The 21,468-nt window shown below is 58.3% G+C and overlaps 6 protein-coding genes across 6 annotated transcripts in view; 3 read left to right on the forward strand and 3 right to left on the reverse strand.

The window, feature by feature from the left end:
• Positions 1-131, reverse strand: part of PTSG_12784 (uncharacterized protein) — a gene marked incomplete at its 5' end in the record, with an annotated part of 6,465 nt that extends 6,334 nt beyond the window's left edge. Inside the window, one exon of the mRNA XM_004990062.1 lies at positions 98-131. Within this exon, the coding sequence (XP_004990119.1) occupies positions 98-131 (34 nt within the window). The remainder of the gene's footprint in view (positions 1-97) is intronic.
• A 561-nt stretch (positions 132-692) lies between these two features.
• Positions 693-6,388, forward strand: PTSG_08736 (TKL/DICTY5 protein kinase; the record flags this gene model as incomplete). Its single annotated transcript, XM_004990063.1, has 3 exons — positions 693-5,128; positions 5,359-5,744; positions 6,034-6,388. 3 exons carry the CDS (start codon positions 693-695, stop codon positions 6,168-6,170), a joined length of 4,959 nt encoding a protein of 1,652 aa, XP_004990120.1. The 3' UTR covers positions 6,171-6,388.
• PTSG_08737 (uncharacterized protein) lies at positions 5,792-7,232 on the reverse strand. The gene is made up of 2 exons (XM_004990064.1): positions 7,196-7,232; positions 5,792-6,975 (listed from the first exon to the last, which is right to left on the reverse strand). Exons 1-2 carry the CDS (start codon positions 7,219-7,221, stop codon positions 6,693-6,695), a joined length of 309 nt encoding a protein of 102 aa, XP_004990121.1. The 5' UTR covers positions 7,222-7,232; the 3' UTR covers positions 5,792-6,692.
• Positions 7,233-7,234: 2 nt separating this feature from the next.
• Positions 7,235-12,274, forward strand: PTSG_08738 (uncharacterized protein). The gene is made up of 14 exons (XM_004990065.1): positions 7,235-7,443; positions 7,602-7,670; positions 7,983-8,582; positions 8,844-8,894; positions 9,009-9,068; positions 9,302-9,409; positions 9,675-9,770; positions 9,909-10,043; positions 10,223-10,279; positions 10,483-10,743; positions 11,105-11,157; positions 11,340-11,458; positions 11,738-11,838; positions 12,029-12,274. The coding sequence occupies exons 1-14, from the start codon at positions 7,267-7,269 to the stop codon at positions 12,053-12,055; spliced, it is 1,914 nt and encodes a 637-aa protein (XP_004990122.1). The 5' UTR covers positions 7,235-7,266; the 3' UTR covers positions 12,056-12,274.
• Positions 12,275-12,412: 138 nt separating this feature from the next.
• On the forward strand, positions 12,413-15,495 carry PTSG_08739 (uncharacterized protein; the record flags this gene model as incomplete). The annotated part of the gene is made up of 5 exons (XM_004990066.1): positions 12,413-12,895; positions 13,164-13,503; positions 13,813-14,071; positions 14,260-14,403; positions 14,640-15,495. The coding sequence occupies 5 exons, from the start codon at positions 12,413-12,415 to the stop codon at positions 15,493-15,495; spliced, it is 2,082 nt and encodes a 693-aa protein (XP_004990123.1).
• A 517-nt stretch (positions 15,496-16,012) lies between these two features.
• Positions 16,013-21,468, reverse strand: part of PTSG_12785 (uncharacterized protein) — a 7,975-nt gene continuing 2,519 nt past the window's right edge. Inside the window, exons 4-7 of the mRNA XM_004990067.1 lie at positions 20,274-21,260; positions 19,492-19,962; positions 17,209-19,179; positions 16,013-16,903 (exon numbers count right to left, since the gene is read on the reverse strand). Of these exons, the coding sequence (XP_004990124.1) occupies positions 16,298-16,903; positions 17,209-19,179; positions 19,492-19,962; positions 20,274-21,260 (4,035 nt within the window). The 3' untranslated portion in view covers positions 16,013-16,297. The remainder of the gene's footprint in view (positions 16,904-17,208; positions 19,180-19,491; positions 19,963-20,273; positions 21,261-21,468) is intronic.

Consider the following 21,468-nt stretch of genomic DNA (forward strand, 5'->3'; position numbering starts at 1 on the left):
AAATAAAACATAAAAAAGAATAAAAAGAAGACACGTTGTCACTCATGCGCAAACATTATATCAGGCTACCCTGACGATGCTCCCTTATAGAGATCACCTCTTTCCTTACAGTTTACTCCGCCACCCCCCATGTCTGGGTCCAATCGTTGTCCAAGTCCGGGGAAAGCACAAAAGCATCTCAAGTAATCCCGGTTCGGGCAACCAACGCAAGTTACACACACACACACACACACACACACACACACACACACACACACACACACACACACACACGAGCACCACGCCACTGACCTCTGCTGTCTTCGTCGCCATCTTCCTTCCTTCTCTCGTGCAAACGTTTGCCGTCAAATGGCGATTGGTGGAAACCTTTAGTTAATTTTCGACGCGCACAAAAAGCACAGGGAGCCTGCAGGCAACTCCACAACACCGGAGATGGGTTGTCGTGTCCTGTTGTCGTTGTTGTTGTGCTTTCTTTTTGCTTGGGTGTATCTGCTGCGCAGGATGCAGTGACAACGTCTCTACTGCCACATCAGCAGCAGCAGCAGCAATGGGTGGCACCCGCGGGCTCCGCCAAAGCTAAGGCAAGCGCCCGTGCCCTCATCTCCCAGTGCACAAACTCAAACCAGTCACCAAAACAACAAGAACACTTGCGCACTTCGCGCAGTGGTCCTTCTCCGGACACCCCTCTTTCCATGCAGTGGACAGGCTGTCCGCTGAAGGCACAGTTGTGCCAGCAGGCGTGGCGAGAGCTGGAGACGGCGCGCAAGCACCTCCCTACTGCAGCCACCACCCATTCCTTGGAGATTGCGGTCACGCTCCTGTGTGACGATGGCGAAGAAGGAGAAGGGCTGCTGTCCGCGAAACCCTCACAGTCACATCACCAGCGAGAAGAAGCCGTCTTTGTTTCAACTGCCAGCAAGGGCCACGACGATCGTCTTGATAATAACCACAACCACCACCACAATAACGGCCACGACAACCACCGCAGCAGGTCTGATCACGTGCGCGACACTGCAACCGCCGTTACCCGAACCGACGCTCACAAAACCAGCAGCAACGCTGACGCAAACGGCGACACTCAGCGAAGCAACGTCACCGCCCGCGAACCCGATGACGCAGTTGGAGACCCGCGGCAACCTTACCTACCCTCACACCAAGACCAACCCCAGCACGAACGCATTCGACGCGAGTCGGCGTCGCCCCTCTCAAGGACCAATGACCAGGACACCCGTGACGTCCAGGTGGCGGAGTGCGTGCTGACGGACGTCTTGAATCAGGCTTGTGCTACACCTCCCAAGGTCACCACGCTCACCATCGTCCTGCCCGAGGATAGCCCGCCAACCGCAGACGTGACCAAGGCCTTTGAGGCCTTGAACATCAACGGCTCTCTCAACCATCTCATCATCAGGGGCAGGCGCATCGAACACACCCTGGAGCTGCCGACCTTGGAGGCAAACGTCCTCCACCACATGTTCAATGCAACCACATGGCGCTCCGTCAAAAGCATTGAGATGCGGGACTTTGAGCTCAAGAGCGACTTCCACTTTGCCAGTTTGCGCCAGTTTCATAGCCTCGAGGTGTTGAACGCCACCAACGCCAACCTCCGCTTCCTGCGGCGAAACGAAGATCAGCACGCGGAAGAGCACCAGTTTAATAGCACCCTCCGCACCATTACGCTGGTGCGCTGCGGCCTCACCGGCCTCTCCTCCACGGTGCTACATGGCCTGACCGCTCTGGAGCGCCTCGATCTCACCTCCAATGCCCTGAGGACCCTGGACAACGCCACCTTCAACGGCCTCACTCGCCTGTCTACGCTGGTTCTCGCAGGCAACCGGCTCCCTCGCCTGAATACCGCCATGCTGGCCCCACTCGGGGCGCTCACCCACCTTGATCTCGCCGACAACCGGCTGGAGCAAGTTGCACAAGGGGACGTCACGCTCAAGGGGCTTTCGCGCCTGCAGTACCTCTCCTTGGCAGGAAACCGCATCACCAAGCTGACGCCAGCCATCCTGGAGCCCTTGGTCAGCCTCAAGGTGTTCACGTTCAGCGCCAACCGCATCACCAACATCACGGAGCCCTTCCCCAAGAACCTGACGCAGCTCACCTCGCTTGACCTGAGCGGCAACAGCCTCAGCGCCATTCCCAACACACACTTTCGCAACCTCACCGCCCTCACCGCCCTCAACCTGGCCGACAACTTGCTCACGCGCGTGTCCAACGCGCTGCTTGGGGTCACCGGGCTCACCATGCTCAACCTCGGCGGGAACCCACTCGGCGCCATCCCAGCGCCAGTCCGCTCCATGCACGCGCTGGAAATCCTTCTTCTCAACAACATCAACGGTGCAACCAGAGGCCGCTCTGGTGCGGGCGGCTGCCGCCACTCGAATGAGGCGCTCTCGCTCAAGGAATTTGAGGAGGCAGACAGCACCGAAGATGACAGCAACCACAACAGCCACAACAGAAACCTGGATGCGGTGGATGGCGGTGGTGCCCCAAGCGAAAGCGAGGCGCTACTGCTTGCTCCAGAGCAACCAGCCAGCAACAGCCTGCACACGCTTGACCTGAGCGGCAACGGAATCACGCAGCTCCCCGACGCGTTCCTGAGCACGCTGGGCAACCTTGCGCACCTCAACCTGGCCAACAATTGCCTCACCAAAGTGTCTGCTGAGGCGCTGTCCCGCGCCACCCGCACGGAGCTGCTGGTTCTGAGCAACAACGCCATTGCACACATTGAGGCCGACGCGTTCAAACGCATGCAGCAGCTGACCACCCTCAGCCTGGCAAACAACCAGCTCACCTCTGCTAAACAGGCCCTGGTGCAATCGCTCAAGACCCTCAGCCTCGCCAACAACAAGATCTCAGACCCCGTCAACTTTGCAGACCTGCCGTCCAACTTGGAGGTGCTGTCCCTGGCCAACCACCGGATTCTCGAGGTGTCCATCGGCAGCGATGTGCGCCTGCTGCCACTTCGCGAGCTGGAGCTGAGCGCAAGCCCTGACACCAAGCACACCCCGCGCCTCGTCATCGACAAGCAGGTGTCCGCGCCAAACCTGACAGCCCTCACACTGGAGAACATGTACTTTGAGAAGCACACGCTCAACAACGTCAAGGACGCCCACCTGATGAAGCTGCACATTGGCCACAGCATGTTCAACGACAAGACCCTGCCCATCCCCTCCCTGTGCCACCTCTTCGACAGCAGCAGCACCGGCGTTGTAAACGAGCTCAAGCTGGTTGGCACCCGGCACAAGACGGTTGACCTTTGCACCACCAACAGCAACAACAGCGACAACGATGACAGCGCTGGTGGTGGTGGTGGTGGTGAAGATGGTGATGGTGGTGAAGATGGTGGTGGTGGTGAAGATGGTGGTGGTGGTGGTGGTGGTGAGGGCAAGAGCAGCAGCAATGACAGCAGCAGCAATGACAGCAGCAGCAACAACGTTGTGTTTGAGAACGTGTACATCATCCACAACCCAGAGCTGACAACCGTCCACATTGCGTCAGACCTCCACATCCTCAACGTGTCCCAGTGCCAGAAGCTGACCACGATTGACGTGCCCAAGGTGTTCACGCTTGACATCAGCGGCACAAACTTCAACAACCTGGTGGAGTTGTGCGACACGCTTGGCCACTCGCGGCTTTTCATGCGCGAGCTCGCGTCCATGCCCGAGCTGCTACAAGACAGCCAGCGGCAACGGCTGGACAGCATGCTTGAGCGCTGTGTGCACAACACGCAGGTGTTTGACATCTCCAACAACACGGTCTTGCGAGACCCGAGCCTCCTCAACGCTGCGCTGCCGAGTGTGGAGGTGGGCAGGGACCAGGGCGCGTGCATCAACGCCGACAACGCAAACGTCATCACCGTCTTCATCACCGACAACATGCCCGTCTCCTGCCAGCTCAGCCTGGAGCTGCGCGCCGGCCGCAGCACGCTGTGGGACGAGACAAATGTGAACGAGCTCATTCCAGCAGGAGGCACCAGCCACCGCAGCACCAACCGCACCAACACCGAGGCACAGAGCCTGGCGCAGTCAGCACTGGTGTACAGTTTCGCTTGCGATTGCGCCCAAGGCCACCACCTGGCCGGCAGCACGTGTCGGCCCAACCCCGCACTGACGACCGAGGCGATTGTTGGCATTGTGCTCGCCATTGTTGCCACCAACGGGCTCCTGGTGCTGCTGTACGAGTGCCACTACAAGCCCGTGCGGCGGCTGCGGCAGCGCGGCGACCTGCAGAAACAGCTGCTGGAGGCAAAGGACGAGGAGGTGATGCAGCTGAAGCGCGCGTGGTACATTGGCTTTGAGGAACTGCACATCACGAAACGCATCAGCGCGGGCACGGCCACTGGAGACGTGTATCTGGCCCGCTGGGACAACATCGACGTTGCCGTGAAGATCCTCAAGTCATCCAACGGGCTATGCACGGACACCAGTGGCAATGGTGGTGATGGCGGTGACATGGGTGCGCCTGACTTTGCTGCCGACTTTGAGAAGGAGTTGGACTTCCTGCAGCGCACGCGGCACCCGAATCTCGTACGCTTCTTTGGAGCAGGCACAAAGCCTGGCTCCGGCGCTCCCTTTCTCGTGCTCGAGTTTGTGTCGCGCGGCACGCTGGAGGACCTGCTGCAGGCTGATATGGCCGCACTGCTGGCGGCGAGAGAACGCAGTGGCCGTCGTGGTGGTGGTGGTCGCGGGGGCAGCGTGAAACGGCGTGGGAGTGTTGCTGGACGCCTTGGCAGCCTGGTGCTTGGCGGTGCACGGCGCAACAGCAGAGGCGTGCCCAACACCTCAGACACGGTGCCGTTGCTCGTCAACCGCGAGGATGGCGATGGCGAGCGTGCTGGAGGCGGTGAGACACGCGTGGTGATTGATGCTGCTGCTGCTACTCGAAACAGTGGTGGTGGTGGTGCTGGTGATGGTGGTGGTGGTAGCAACACGCGGCATCGATCCAACAGCGTGTGGTCGCACGGCGAGGGTATTGCTGTTGCAGAGGAGGATGATCTTGTGCACGTGACTGCGTTTTGCAACACCACGGCACGACCTACCACCGTGTGGGGCCTGAAGCTGCAACTCGCACAAGACGTCGCCAATGGCATGAAGTTCATTCACTCCCTCGGCCACGTACACAGGTGAGTGTGTGTGTGTGTGTGTTGGGGTGTCTGTGTTGGGGTGTCTGTTGGTGTGTGTGTGCGTGCGTGTCTGTGTATGGGTGGAGCTACGACAGCTTTTTGTCTCATCTTGTCGCATTGCGCTCACGCACATACATGATACATGCGTATACGTGCCCACGAACACACACACACACACACACACACACACACACACACACACACACACACATCTTCCCGGGCTCGTGTAGGGATTTGAAGAGCGCGAATGTGCTGGTGACGGACAGGCTACGGGCCAAGATCACAGACTTTGGCACGGTGAAGCTGTCGCAACAGAAAGGCATGGACGTGCAGACACTGCTGCAGCGCGACCGAAAGTACTCTGCGAGCGTGGTGGCAGAGTCCATGGCATGCGGTGTTGGCACGCCCGCGTACATGGCCCCGGAGGCCCTGGCCGGCACGGCAAACGACGCAAAGGCAGATGTGTTCAGCTTTGGCGTGCTGCTGTGGGAGATTGCGACGCAGCGGCGGCCAGACCTGATTGAGCAGGAGTGCCCCGTGTTCGGTGGGCCCCTCAACTCCAAACTCATCAGTCTCTTGGAGGAAGGAAAGCGGCTCCGCTTTCCCGATGACACAGGTTGGGGTTGCTGACATGTGGCACGCTGGCACGTGTGACGGTGGTGATGGGGCGGCGGTTTATTCATCGAGCCATGAACCACGCAATCATGTTGCACATATGTGCGTCGTGTGCGAGCACACAATACAATCACAGGCACATTCACGCACGCACTCGCACACACACACTCACACACACACACACACTCACTCACTCACTCACTCACTCACACTCACACACACACACACTCACTCACTCACGCAAACACACAAACACAACACACACACACACACAACACATCCGTCTGCAGATACGCCTGCGTGGTACCAGGCGCTGTGTGCAGACTGCATGGAGCAGAATCCAAACGCGCGGCCACACTTCTCCGCTGTTGAAGAGCAACTCAGCATTTCCCGCGCACAGCTCGCCAACAGGAACAGCGCCGCCTAGACGGGACCTCACTTCCCCTTGCCGCTCCTGTGGTCGCTGTTGATCACTTGTTGTTGCTTGACCACTTGTTGTTGCTTGATCATCTGTTGTTGCTTGCCCGTATTGCTTGCTCTGTTGACCCGTTCATGTGCGCTGGTGCACCTGTTGCTGTAGTTGTCGCAGCTGCACGCTGCCGGCGTGCCCATTCAGCCGGCGTGCCCATTCTTGCAATTTCTGCCGCTGTTGCTTGCTTGCTTGCTTGCTTGTTATCTCTGTGTTGCACATCAGATGAAGAGACGTGCTCGTTTGTGACCAAGGACTCTGCCTTGTTTTGCTGTTGCTGACACCTTGTTCGCGTTCCGGTTCATTGCGCCGTCGTTCATGTTGCTGCTGACCAAAGACAATGCTTCGCATCATCATCATCATCAACAACACCTCATTCACGGTGGCTCCTCTTGTCTGTCAGTGATGATCTTGGTGTCTTGAATGCTGTTGCTGGTGTTGCCCGCTGCTGGTGGTGATGGCAGCGCGCATGTGCCGGCGCTAGCGGGTGCGGGGCGAGGATGCTGCTGGTGTGGCTCGGGTGGTCGGGGTATTCGAAGCGGTGCCGTCGTGTGGAAAGGCGGTTGCCACCATCCGCACCGTCTCCAGGTGGCGATGGAGGTGCACACGGGTGCCTGGTGGCATGTGGGAGGCACACGGCTGGCGCCAGGGCGCAGCAATGGCTACGCCAGGCCCCAACTCGTGGGCATGTGTGGGGCTGCGCGCCTGAGTCGTGGCCTTGTTCAGGATCCGAAGCATCCGCGCAAGCGCACGCACGTTGGACCTGGTTGGAGAACGCAGAAACGATTGGCATTGCAAATGAGACCGGGAGGGACAGGGCGCGTGTGTGTATGTGCATGTGTGTGTATGTGTGTATGCACAAAGGCACAGAGTGAGAAGGTGAAGCAGCACACACACACACACACACACACACACACACACACACACACACACACACACACACACACACACACACACACACACACACACACACACACACCTACTTAAGCTTCGTGCTGCTTGTCATCATCACTGTCAGTGCGCGCAAAAACTGACTGATGACCGAGCAGCGGAGATGGCGGATGGCATTGCGAGATCCGTGTTTGCCACCCTGTCTGGTGATGGGCAGGCGATCAACACGCGGGACCTGATGCGTGTGCTGCCGTCATCGCCATCAACATCACCATTCGCAGCAACGGTTGCCCACGCAAGCAGCGAGGATGCCACAGACGTCACAGACTCAGCCCTCAAAGTAAGCGAGCGCGTGGTGGTGAACTGATGATGTGCCATGCGCCTTCCAACATCGTTTCAGTGAACATGGACACGTGTGCCGCTGCTGCTGCTCGTTCACTGAGTGCTGCTGTTGCGCATCAAGAGATGCACTCACTCACAACATGCCACGCGCTTCAGGAACAAGCAGAGGCAATCCTTCAACGCCTCGGCGCTGCACCGGGCGCAGACCACGTATCCTTTGAAGAGGTAGATGTGTACGTGTGTGCGTGTGTGTGTGTACGAATGTGAGTGTGTGTGCGTGTGTGTACGTGTGTGTGTGTGTGCGTGTGTGTACGTGTGTGTGTGTGTGTCTGTCTATCTATCTATCTATCTGTCTATCTGTCTGTCTGTCTGTCTATCTGTCTATCTGTCTGTCTGTCTACCTGTCTGTCGGTGTGGTTGCTTCCTGGTGGGCTGATGCGTTGCCTGCTTGTTTGCCCTTTGTCATCCTTTTATGCTTTGGACCTGATGCTTGCACACTGGTTGGTTGCTCACCCGCTTGCCTTACACGCGTGTCAGTTTGCCGCTGCCTTAGAAGGACTGGATGAGAACCTGCTGCGCATCCTCTCCACATCGACTGCAACCACAGGCGCTGAACACACACAGGAGCACCACCAGCCGCAGCAATACGGTGATGCCGCTCCAACACCCTCTTTATCGTCGCCGTCGTCCCCGCACACACCATCGCAGGCAGCAGACCCCAGCCAACCCCTCGCTGGGGATGAGTACGCGAGCACCCGCCCAACGCCACTGTCACCGGCAGCACATGAGCTGCATTCGCCTCGCCACTCAGCAGAACCGCACGAATTCGTGCATACACCGCCACATGAGGCCGGCCTCGTGTTGCTGGACGCGACTGCCAGTGGCCATAACAGCCGCGGTGACGATGACGGCGACGACGACGACAGTGTTCAGCACCTCTCCTTCGAGTACGACAGTCTCAATGCAAGCCATGGTGGTGGCAGCAGCTCAGGCCATCGTCGGAGTGCCAGTCACGGCGTGAGCCCGGCATATGGGCGGCACTCGAGCACCAGCGGAAGCCGCAGTGGCCGCGCATCTGCAACGCTGGCGACGGCACGACGCAGCGGTGACCTCCAACCCATGGACACACACGACCAGGTGGTGTCGGATGTTTTGCACTGCGTGCGTGGGGGGGGGCGGTATCATGTACGTGTGTGTGTGTGTGTGTGTGTGTGTGTGTGTGTGTGTGTGTGTGTGTGTGTGTGTGTGTGTGTGTGTGTCTGTCTGTCTGTCTGTCTGTCTGTCTGTCTGTCTGTCTGTCTGTCTGTCTGTCTGTCTGTCCATGTGCGCTCGCATCTGAGCCTGCACCCCTGACTTTGTCAACAACTGCACGACCACACCATCTTGCACTGCCATCAGTTCCTCGTCTCCCGCGCCGATTTTTCCGCGCTCATGGAGGAGAACACACAGGTGTGTCTGTGTCTGTGTCTGGGTCCGTCGAGTTCTTGATATTGTCACCATGCTCCCTCGGCGTCTGTTCCTGACACCCCGCCTGTATGTGTGTGTGTTTGTGGTCACGTGCAGTTGAAGGATGAGAACGAGCGATTGGCCCATCGCCTCCGTGATGCAGAGCAGAAGTTGCAGGTGATCACACAGCCGGGGAGGAGGAGGTGGTGGAGGGGAAGGAGGGGTGTGTGTATGTGTATGTCAGTCATGGCGGTGATGTATATGTGTGCGTGTGCGCGTGTGCGTGTTTGTGTACGTGTGGTTATGTGTGGGTGCATGTATGTGTGTGTATGCGTGTGTATGTTACGTGCATGTCATCCACGTTGTACATAGGAGCGTGCCCTCACTTGGATTATGTGTGATGCGAACAGGACAATGAGACTGAGCTGCTGCAGCTCTCACACGAGGAGCGGATGGTAGAGGAAGAAACACGTGCTCAGATCACCGCCCTCAAACACCAGATCAACACACTCCGCAAGGTTTTGCTCCTTCTTGTCTGTGCATGTATGCATGTGTTGGAGTGTCTGTATCTTGTCTGTCCTCTGTCTGTGTGCAAGCGTGCCTGTCTACTTGTGTGCATGTCTGTTCTGTGTGTCTGTGTGCAAGCGTGCCTGTCTGTCTGTCTACCCTTTCTCGTTCTCGCTTCATCTATTCCACCGGCTCTGATCATGTCTACACTGGCGACTGTTGGATCACCACAACTGCCCACGCTGCCTGTCGTTCACACACCATTGCACCACGCAGGAGCGAGCACAGTGGGAGCAGCAGCAGACGCAGGAGGAGGCCTCGGTCCGCACACAGCTCGAACAGAGGCACGCGGACAAGATCCGTGCAATGGAGGTGTGTAACCGTCGTGGTCGTGGTAGTGGTGGTGGTCGTGGTGGTCGTGGTGGTCGTGGTGGTCGTGGTGGCGGATGGGATGTGGCCCAGAATCTATGCATACTCACACACTGCCCCCCTCCTCTTTCCACGCTACAGGAAGAGCATCATGCCGCGTGTGTGCGGAAGGATGTGGAGATGGCCGAGTTGCAGGAGAAGGTGATGCAACTCAAGGACGCTGTGGCGGCGAGGGATCAGGAACTCAACACACGGCAGCGGCAGTACCAGACGGAGGTGCGACGATGCTCACCACCGTCATCATCATCATCATCCTCGTCATCGTCGTAGTGGTTACAGTGTGTGTGTGTGTGTGTGTGTTGATGTGTGTGTATGTGTTCGCTGGTGCTTGTGTGTTCGCTGGTGCTTGTCCCCGCTCACTCGTTGGTTCCCTGAATTTCTGTACTGCGCTGTAGATTGGCGTATTGAAGAGTGAACTGAGGACGCAACAGAGCGCCTTTGAACAACTCACGGTGTGTGCGTGTGCGTGTCTGTGTGTGTGCGTGTGTGTGTCTGTGTGTCTGTGTGTCTGTGTGTCTGTGTGCGCGCCATCCTGGCTGTGCTGTTGCGCCCAACCCTTCATGTGAATGTCATGCACGAACATGCACACCACAACCCTCAATCGTTCACAACCCTCAACCCTTGATTCACAACCCCCGTCCCCCAATCACATCAGGCCGAGGCTGAGGAGCTTCGGTTTGCGGCCGACACGCTGAAGGAGGTGCAAGAGGAGAACAGGCGGCTTCGCGACAGGCTCGACGAGGCATTACAGGCACAGCAGCACGGTGACAGCAGACGCGCTGACAACAACAGTTACAGACAGGGTGGTGGTGGGGATGGTGGTGATGAGGATGAAAGTGGTGACGTTGGTGCTGCACTGATGGCGGCAGAGGACCCAGCAAAACCAGTTGCATTTGACCTCGCTGTTGAACACAAGGTGTGGTGGTCGGCTTTGTTCTTTGTGCATGTGTGTGTGTGTGTGTGTGTGTGTGTGCATGTGTGCATGTGCTCTGTGCTTACTTGTGTGCATGTGTGCATGTGCTCTGTGCTTACTTGTGTGCATGTGTGCATGTGCTCTGTACTTACTTGTGTGCATGCGTGCATGTGATCTGTGCGTGCTTGCTTGTGTGTGACTGCAAGCTGTTGCCGGTTGCGTGTATCCCTCCTAGGTTCCATGCTCATCATCCACTTACATTACCTTGCCCATGGCTCCATGGCTGCTTGCTCACCATGTTGTACACCCATGTTGACCACCACCACACCGTCTCCACTGTATGGTTCACCGCATGTGGCTGCAGTTGGATGCATTGAAGGCGGAGCATCGACGCGAGCGAGCACGACTGCAGATGAGGTGCGACAACCAAGCGGCTTGTTGCGCCTTAACACAAATACACACATACACACACGCTCACACGCTCACACGCTCACGCACTTCACACACATACACACACGCTCATATCGCGCTCACCAAACCTCTTTCTCCCTCCACTCCCTAAACCGCCATCTTCATCTTCAACCCCAAATATGGGACAGCATCGTGGTGGCGCGGCTTCGTGTTGAGGCGATGGAGAAGGAACTCAAGCAGCTCTCTGTCCTGCAATGCACGACCAAGATTGAAAACGACAACTTCCAAGTCCAGTTGGAGGTGCTAGGTAAGCAAGCACACACGCACACGTCCAAACATGCAAACGTGCAAACATGCACTTTGGCTGTTGGCCTGTTCCTGTGTGCTGGCTTGTGCGTCTCCCTGTTCTTGGCATCTGTTATCTGGGCTCTCTGTGCGCGCTGCTTCCATACGTGTGTGTGTGTATGTGTGTGTGTGTGTGTGTGTGTGTTGGACAGCAGCTGTGACCCTTGTGGTGCGTGTGCTGCCATGAATGTGCTCATGATGTGGATGGATTGTCATGGCTGCTGCCTCGTTGCACACGAAGGCAAATCGTTGGAAGACATGAAGAAGTTTGTGGATACAGATGGCTCTGTTGTGCGCCGGCTCGGACCTCCGAGACGATTAACGTGGAACGCCATCATGCGCGTGAGTCAAAGACACGAAACCTCCTTGCTTTGCTTGTCTTCCTTGCTGACTTTTGGCTTGTCAATCTTTGGTGCAGAACAAACAGTCTTTGCCCTCCTTCCTTGCCTCTTTGGCCTCACGTTTGACCAACAAACAAACCCCCATCACGCCACGACACACGCACAATCCTCTCTGCCATGCGCTTGTACAGCGCTTCACGCCGGATCGTCAAAGCTAGCAAACAACCAAGCTGCTACCTCGAACACAACACAACACAACACAACACACACTCACACACACGCACACTCACACACACACACACACAACACAACACACACGCACACACACACACACACAACACACACCCACGCACACACTCACACACACACAACACAACACAACAACGACTGGATTCAGTTGCATGTAGAATTATTGTGGATGATATAAATAATTGTCGATCACACGTGTGTTTCGTGGACCCGCCATTTGTCGCACGATCCACAATTCACATTCAACGACACACACGAGACACACGAGACACGCACACGAGACGCGAGACACACACACCTTCATCCCTTTCTTCATAGCTTCAACCATGTCGACCCCAAACGCTGCGCTTGCGCAGCTGAGAGCGAGCTCCGCACGAGGCGGGCGAGGACGCGCGGGTGCGCGCCGTTCCACAGCCGCTGGTCGTGGAAAGCCCACGGGCGCCGTCCGCGTCATCAAGAAGAAGAAGTCGGCTTCCAAGTCGACAACAACGCCAACCCCGGAGCCAACCAAGACCGAGCAGGAGCAGGAGCAGCAACAGCAACAGCAGCAGCAGCAGCAAGACGAGCCACCCGCAGAGGCTGCAGGCGAGAAGAAGCCCACTTCTGCCTCCATCAACTACCGCAAGGTGGCTGCCAGCAAGCCGGAGCAAGTCGTCGTGCCTGAGAGCCGCCCGCTTGGCGCCGAGCAGCCCGAGGAGGAGGCCAAGCCTGCTGTTGCAGAGGAAGCCCAGCCCGAGGAAGAGCCCAAGGAACCCGAGGGGCCCAAGCTGGTTGACTCCCCTCTGGACGATCTCACAGAATACATGCAGGTATGCAACCTCTCAAACACACACCCCTGTGTCTGCTTGATGTGTTTGTCCCCTGCTTGCGTTGTTCTTCGTGTCCCCTGCTTGCGTTGCTGGCACGTCGACATGTGTGGGTGTGGGTGTGGGTGTGGGTGTGTGGGGGAGTATGGCGGTGCAAGCTGTCGGTTACTCTGGCGGATTGATCACCCTTGTGCCATGTGTCTTGCTTTGGTCGCACTCACCACCGTGCTCTTGGCCAATCTCGCTGTTGTTTTCTTTGCTGTCATCGTAGCGCGTGCGTGAGCTGTCGGTGGCCTCCAAGGCGTGCCGGCAGTTTCTGGCCGCGTATCGCAAGCCAGACGAGTGGAACACCGTCCCTGTTCCCATCACCCAAGGCGACCTCAACACGCTTTTGGAGCAGAGCGCCCCTGCCACGTCTGAGGAGGGCGAGGAGCCTAAGGAGGAGGCCAAGGAGGAGCCCAAGGAGCCGAAGAACGTGTTTGAGGTGATGAAGAAGCACGGCTTGAAAGCGGTTGCTCTCGTCGGCACACGCTTCTTCAACGACGACCTTGCACACTACCTCAACGCCTCCCACCGCATGACCCTCAACGAGCAGACGCTCAAGGCATTTGGTACGCTGCAACTTGTTCTGGACGCGTGCATGCGTGCTCTTGTGTGTGTGTGTGTGTGTGTGTGTGTGCGTGTGCATGCATGCTCTTGTGTGTGTGTGTGTGTGTGTGTGTGTGTGCATGCATGCTCTTGTGTGTGTGTGTGCATATGGATAAGTTGTGGCGCTTTGTTGCACACACGTTGCTGCTGTGTGCGATTTCGCTTGAACACCGCAACTCTTTTTCCTGAGACCCCCCCCCCCCAACTTCCCTTTGCACGCACACCCTTTCCTCACCACTGCTGTCCACCGCACCTCCTCCGCTGCACCACAGGCGAGGCCGTGAGCGGCGTGACGTCGCTGACGCTCGACTCAATCCCTCTTCGGGAGGAGCAAGTGGAGCAGCTTGCATCGCTGCTGCCTGCACTTGAAGAGCTTGTGGTGATTGGCTGGATTGCCGCCGAGGAGCCGCGCGCGCCCATCAAGCTGCAGAACATCATGCCGTTCAAGTCGCTGCAGCGGCTGGTGCTGGACCGCGTCAAGTTCCACGAGCGCTTCCTCCGTCTCACCATCAAGGAGCTGCCGCAGCTCAAGTCAGTCGCCAGCCACCCATGCACAGCAACACACATAGACAGACAGAGAGACAGAGACATTGACACAGAAAACATGCGCGTGCTTTTTTTTTTTTTTTCATGCTTCTCATGCACACGTACTCAACCACTTCAATCAACTCACCTCCCATTCGCGCGATCTCGTCGTTGGTGTGATGTGATGCCAACAGGGCTGTGACGATTGTTGCGTACCGTGACCAGGGCGCGTACCAGCACCTCGGCGCACGGCCAAACACGTTCCTGCACCAGTTTGAGAGCGCTTTCCCCGAGATCAAGTTCACAGCTGTCAACTCCACAGAGGAATACACAATCACGTAAGCTGATGATGCCTACATGAAATTGTTCTTGTTCTTGGTCTTCTGTTTCTTGTTCTTGTGCTCTTTGCTCCACTGCATCTTTGTTTGGTTTGTTGCCTGTGTGCGCGCCCTCGCTTTCAACTCACCACAACTGCATCCTCCACCACGACCACATCATAAACACCCCCTCCTCCTCCCAACCATACCACCATCCCCCACCACCACCACCACCACCGCGTCGTAAACACCACCAGAGGGGAGCAGAAGCACCTGCTTGACAAGCTGCGCGCGGCGCACGGCCCAGCGCCTGTGGCGAGCAAGTACGTGCCGCCCTCCCAGCGCGGGATGGTCAACGCCCCCGGGGGAATGCTGCCACGCGTGGAGGACGTTGCTCTCGAGTCGACCATTGCATTCCCCTCGCTCGGCGACGCCATGAAGGAGGAAGAGGAGAAGAAGGCCCAGAAGAAGACCAAGAAGGGCAGCACGTCCACTCCGCCCGCCACCTCCTCCTCGTCCACGGGTGCCACCACCCCGACCCAGCCTGCTCCTGCCCAGGAGAAGAACGTGTACCGCCCCCCGCGCGGCGCTGCCCCCGCCACCCTGAGCGACAACCGCTCTTCCCGCAGCGACGACACCCGCGGTGGGTTTGGCGGCGACAGGTGGGAACCAAGTCGCAGACAGCCTGCTGAGAGCGAACGCCGTGGTGGCAGCGGTTTTGATGATCGTGATCGCCGCAGCGGTGACAGCGACAGGGTTGGCGGCCGTGGCGGCGGCTGGCGTGATGATGGTGATGGCGACAGGTTTGGTGGCCGCGGTGGTGGCAGCGGTTATGATGATCGTGAGCGCCGCAGCGGTGACAGCGACAGGGTTGGTGGTCGTGGCGGCGGCTGGCGTGATGATGGTGATCGCCGCAGCGGTGACAGTGGTGGGTTTGGTGGCCGCAACCGCTTCGATCGTGATGGCCGTGGTGGCGGCCGCTTTGATGACCGTGATCGCCGCGGCGGTGACAGCGGTGGGTTTGGTGGCGGCTGGCGTGATGGCGACTCCCAGCGCCGGCCACAGCAGCAACAGCAGCAGGGGCAGCGTCCCCGTGGTGGTGCCTGGCGTTAAGGTTGAATCGGGTCGCGTCATGTCCCGAGTTAAGCAGAGGCAGCATCTCCATCTGCCGGCACCCGTATTGACACGTCCTCACGTGCCCGCGCATGTGTCACCAGTGGCTCTGCTGCCATCCCCACCCCTCCTCTTGCTCTATCTTCCTTGTGTTAGGCTGATGTCATCCGTTGCTGCTGTCACATCCTACGTTCCCTGCGTCTTGTTTTGATCATGCGGTTGCTTTGCGTTTCTTCTGCCTTCCTGTCCGCGATTGGACGCTGCTAGCCTCTTCTCTGCCCAATTTGTACTCTGTTTTGTGTGTATGTGTGTGTGTCTGTCTGTCTGTCTGTCTGTGTGTGTGTGTGTGTGTGTGTCTGTGTCTGTGTCTCTCTGTTTGTCTGTCTTTTCTTGTCTGTGCATTGGTTCGGGCTTAGGTCGCTCCGTGGTTTCTGTTGCCCTTTTTTTTTTTTTTTGGTTCTTTTGTCGTACAATCCAAGTGTGTTATTCCTGTTGCTCTGGCTCGCTTGTGTGTTGCCTCCTGGTGGTGTTGTTTTCATTCTCATTATTGCTCAGTTCACTCATGACATTGAATGACAACACGCCCTCCACTGACATATAATCATCTTCATCACACTCAACACAACGTAAGCCGAGCGAGACACGCCAGTCACCCATGTGTACAGTCAACAGCAACAAAGCCCTCACTTCACACAAAACCACAGCACGGACAAAGCAGCTGCTGCAAGCCGGTCGTATCACCCACCACCACCACCATCACCTCCTGTCCTCACCATCATCACCAGCACCACCACCTTCACCATCACCTCCTGTCCTCACCATCATCACCAGCACCACCACCTTCACCATCGTCAGCATCATCACTCGCCTCGTCTTCCTCGAGCTCCAGCAAGAGATTGCACAAGGTCTCGTCCAAGATGCGCTCAACAAACGCCACCTCCGACGGGCGCACCTCGCCATCACCCACATCCTGCGACGCTTGCAGCTGGGGCGATGATGATGACGACGAGGATGACGACGAGGATGACTGGTGGGACGCTGCTGACGCGCGAATGGAGAGGAAGCTTGGCGGTGCTTCGTCGGCTGTTGTGTTGAGAGCGTCAAGGAAGGTTGCCTCGCTCGTTGCCTCGCGAAGCATCAGCATGAGGACATCTGCTGCGGACTGCACGTGGTCATCCACATCTGCCATCGCTTTGAGCGTCGCCATTTCATCGCTGCCATCGCTGCCTGTGCTCGCCGTCGTCTCCACAACAGACTGGTCGACAAACATGCTCTTGACGCGGGTGGCGGGCATGTCGTGGCGGCACAGCAGCTCGCAGCGCACGCGCACAAACAGATCAAACGGGTGCGCGGGCGGTGGAGGGGTGGACAGGCGTGGCTGTTCCTTCACCTTGATCGGCGGCAGAGTCTGAAAACACATCAGTTGCCCAGGCATGTGAGCGACGCAAAGAGGAAACAAAATAACAAAGTGGCAAACGCAAGTACAGTGGAGGTCATGTTAACTGATACACAGCAAGCAAACACACTGACTTACACACAAACACTGACTCACGCATATGCACACACACACACACACACAAACAAGCACATGCCAAACACAGATGCAAAACACACACGCACACACACACACAAAACAAGCACATGCCAAACACACACACACACACACACAAAACACGCAAACACAGATGCAAAACACGCATACAAACGGCGCACCTGGTATTTTGATGAGCGGAGGTCTGTGTCTGAGACAGCGACCTTGCGGGCACCAACCACGGGCTGCAGACGAACAGAGCCAGAGGGTGGCCTACTCGAGTCACGTAGCGAGCGCGACAGCGTGTTGGAGAGGGTGGGGGCAGGGCCTGGGTCAAGCACCTTGTGGGAAAAGGCAGTGGCGTCGACAACGACAGACCCTGCGTCGGTGCTGGTGCGGGTGGACACGATGGTCCTGGTTGTGCCGCTGGCGGTGTTGCGTGGTGCCCGCACTGCACCGGAGCGACCGCGCCCAATGCGATACGCGTCCGTGTATGTAAACAGATCCTCCGCCTCCTTCTCCCGCTGTTCGTTCTCGCGCATGTGCGCGATGTACGCCTGCTCGCCCTCGTGGTCGCGGAATGTGCAACGAATGTCCTGGTCATACCGGCTGGCAAGTCCACCCGCACGCAGCGTCACCTTGCACACCTGCACCTCGTGTGGATGCAGCAGCCCAGACTGCGGCTCAACGCTCAGCGCATTGCTCAGACTGCCCAGCGAGAAGGCGAAGGACACAACGCGGTCCGTGCAACTCCGCAGAAACAGCACCCGCCGGGACAATGCATGCAGGCACAGCGTCCCAAAGTCAAGCACATCCGAGGACACAACGGCGGGCTGGCCGGGAAGAAGGAACTGTTGACTCATCGGCACTTCGCGTGTGCGGCGCTGCTGCTCTTGCTCCATGTCATCATCACCACCACCGCCAGCACCGCCAGCACCAGTGTTGGGGCTGGATGCAGGCAGCGCCAATCCATCACCAAACGCGTCCGTCGCTCCGCCCTGGTCGGTGGCGCTGCCGCTGCCGCCAATTGTCTCCTGCAGTGCGCGCTGCTCCTGCTCCTGGCGCGGATCAACGCCCTCTCCGCGCAGTGTGATGAGCACGGGGCTGTCCGCCATCCCGTCCACATGCACCGCCACCGTCACCTGGTACTCGCGCGCCTCAATGGGGCGAAACACCCACGACACATCCATGCTCTCCCCAGCACCAACGCGCCCGCTCAGCGTGTTGCAGTGGAAGACCTCCACGCCATAGTTGGCTGCGGCCAGCGCCTCGAGCGCCGCTACATCCACACGGAACGCCGCAGCCACGTCGCTCGGGTTGTACAGGCGCATAAACTGCTGTGGCGGGTTGTGCATGCCAATGGAGACCGGGTGCAGGGTCCACGTCGCCTGCGGATGGACAACGAGATGCGGCGTGCCTGAAGGCAGGGTCTGTCCACAAAGGTTCAGCCGCAGCGTGGTTGGGGTCAGGTCTTGCTTCAGGATGAGCGGCACAACGTGGTCGCCCACGTGATCGTGGCGGTAGCGAAGCGTCACCAGGCACGTTGCACCCGCCGCCAGCTCCCCACGCCGTGGCTCAACCTCAAACAAGCTGTCATCATCACTATGGCGGTCACCACCACTACCGCCGTGACTGCGACCGCCGCCGGCTGCAGCGGTCGATGCCGACACGTGTGACGTGGCGCGTCCTGCCTTGCGCATGGTGACCTCGAGCGGCTCCTCCGCTGCCCAGCCAGCCTCGCTCCACGTGTGGTCGCGCGGCAACAGCGCCTTCCACCGGCACACGCACCCGCTGCAGTTGCGCAGTTGCAGCGTCACGACCGTGTCGCTGGTGAGGTGCGCACGGCAGCCTAGGTCGAGGTTGAACTCTGTCTCTGGCGGCGTACGGTTGCCAATGGGGGCGAGCGCTGCGTTCACACCATCAATGCTCAGCTGCGCCCGCAGTGCAAGCGGTCCGCAGTGCTCGGACCGCACGTCAGACACAATCAGCTTTGCACGGATGCCACGATACAGGCCGGCCACGACCGGGTGGGACGCCAGCACAACGCCGTCTGCATCCAGCGCATCGGCCGTGAGCATGAACATGTCCTCGCCCTCGTGGCGCGGCGTTATCGACATCCACACGCTCTTGTTGCACCGCGGTGGCAGCGTCACCTGGTGATGTTGGTGTATATGTGTGTGTGTGTGTGTGTGTGTGTGTGTGTGTGTGTGTGTGTGTGTGTGTGTGTGTGTGTGTGTGTGTGTGTGTGTGTGTGTGCGGGAGTGGAGGGGGTGATGGCAGGGAGCAGGGGTAAGGTGGAAGGGTGTAAGAGAGTGAGACAGAGGGAGAGAGGGAGAGGAATAGGGTGAAGGTTTGGGGAAGGAGGGGAAGGGTGCCGAGAGGAGAAGATGGATAGATACACAGAGACAGAGAAAGCACTTTGCTAATTCACAACACACGCACACGCGCATAAATACGCGACGCACCATGTGTTCGCTGAGGGCAGCGATTGAGCCGATGTTGTGTTCGAGCTGACAGTGCGCTGTGACGCTCGACACGTTGGTCAACACCACCTCCACCCGTTTCGTCTCTCCAACGACAAGTGTGCCAATGTCAAAAGTGCTGACAGCGTTGATGCCTGCTTCTCCATCCATGTTGTCAGGCGAGGGTGTCGGTGTAGTCCTCGACTCCCGCTGCTGCTGCTGCTTCTGCTGCTGCTGCGCTGCGTCGCCATCCTGATTGCTGCTGCCACCGCTGGCTGCGGCTTCAACACATGCGCCATCAGCGGTGCGCATGTGCCCTTGCAACAGCGGAAACTCAGCAGTGAGTGCAATTGGGAGGCGCAGCTCGTGCTGGTGCTGGCCCTTCACGCTGCCGTAGCGCAGGGTGATGGTCTCCTCCCTGTAGCCGCTGTCCTGCGCAGACACAACAACAGCAATGTCTTGCTCGTCGTTGGGCTGTGAAAAGGAGTGAGTGATGGACGAGGGGGGGGGGGAGTGTGAGCGTGGTTCAAATGCGGGATTTGCGTGTGGTGAGGCTGAGTGATGAAGCAAACACACAGATTTGAAAGTAGATCACGCGCCACCAGGCACACACGCACACAACAACAACAACTTAAACAACAACTTTAAACAACAACAAAGTCATGCAACGGAACCATGACGCATCACTCCCTCCTTCCTTCCCCTCCTCCCCCCCCCCACAACAACATCAACACCAACATCAACATCAACATCAACATCAACATCAACATCAACATAAACAAGACCTCGAGCAGTCCGCCAGTGGTGACGAGTTGAACGACGCCGCCATTGCGGGCACTGCACCGCAGCTCATAGAAGCACGACAGCGCACACGTGTTGCGCAGGCGCACAGACCGCCGCAGGTCGTGGCCAACGGGGACAATGCCAAGGTTGAGCATGTCTGTGCTGAAGCGGAGCGATGGGGTCACACTCGACACACTCACGCGCACGTTGGTGGTGTCCTCCATCTCCCGCTCATCGCTGCTGTTGACCATCGACACGCACAGCACGCTCTCCATGAAGTCGGCCTTGGTTGGGATCGCAGCAAAGGAGGCCAGCCGAACCTGGCGCGGCAGCAGCAGGTGGCGCCGCGTCGTGGGGCGAAGTGTCATCGTGTCGCTGTGCTGGTGCGATGGCGGTGTCAGCAGCACGACAAGTGGGGCATCCGAGGGGTTGCTCAGCTCCACCGTGCCGTATGATGGCTGGTTGGGGCTGGTTGGCGGGAGCGCCACAGCGGTTGGGTGAACCTCAAACGCCGGTAACGCCTCAGTCTCCGCGTCGCTCTGGTGCGTGTTGCCCATGATGTGCGCCATGATGGTCCACGGGTGGTTCATGAGCGCGCCGTCGTCTGTGCGAATGCTCTCCGCAAAGTTCACCACACCCTCCACCGTGCAGTTGTACTGCTGGCCCGTGTGCACGGGGCGGAACACAATCTGGAAACTGGCTGTTTCCTCCGGGGCAATTGTGGCCGTTTGTGGCTGGATGGAAAACGGGTACCCAAACGCGTTTAGGTCTGGCCAGACGACCTCCACGTCGGCCTGCGCCGTGTTCTGGACGCTGATGACCTGCGGCGCGATACCCGCCACCTTCTTCTTTGAGCCGGCAGGGCACGACCCAAAGTCCACAATGGCTGGTGACAGCACAGTCAACGGCGCGTCCGTCTCCTGCGGCTGCGGCGGCGATGGCGCGGGGGTTGTCGGCTCGTGACTCACCATCGACCCTCGCTTCTCAACCTGGCAAGGCCGTGGGTGTAGATGTGCGATTGTGTGTGTGTGTGTGTGTGCGTGTGTGTGTGTGTATCAGTGTGCATGTCAGTGTGTGTGTGTGTGCGTGTGTGTCAGTGAGTGTGTGTGAGTGTGTGTGTGTGTGTGCATGCGTGTGCGTGTGTGTGTGTGTGTATCAGTGTGCATGTCAGTGTTGTGTGTGTGTGTGTGTGTGTTT

This window comes from Salpingoeca rosetta, assembly GCF_000188695.1.
Source record: "Salpingoeca rosetta unplaced genomic scaffold supercont1.25, whole genome shotgun sequence".
NCBI lineage: Eukaryota > Choanoflagellata > Craspedida > Salpingoecidae > Salpingoeca > Salpingoeca rosetta.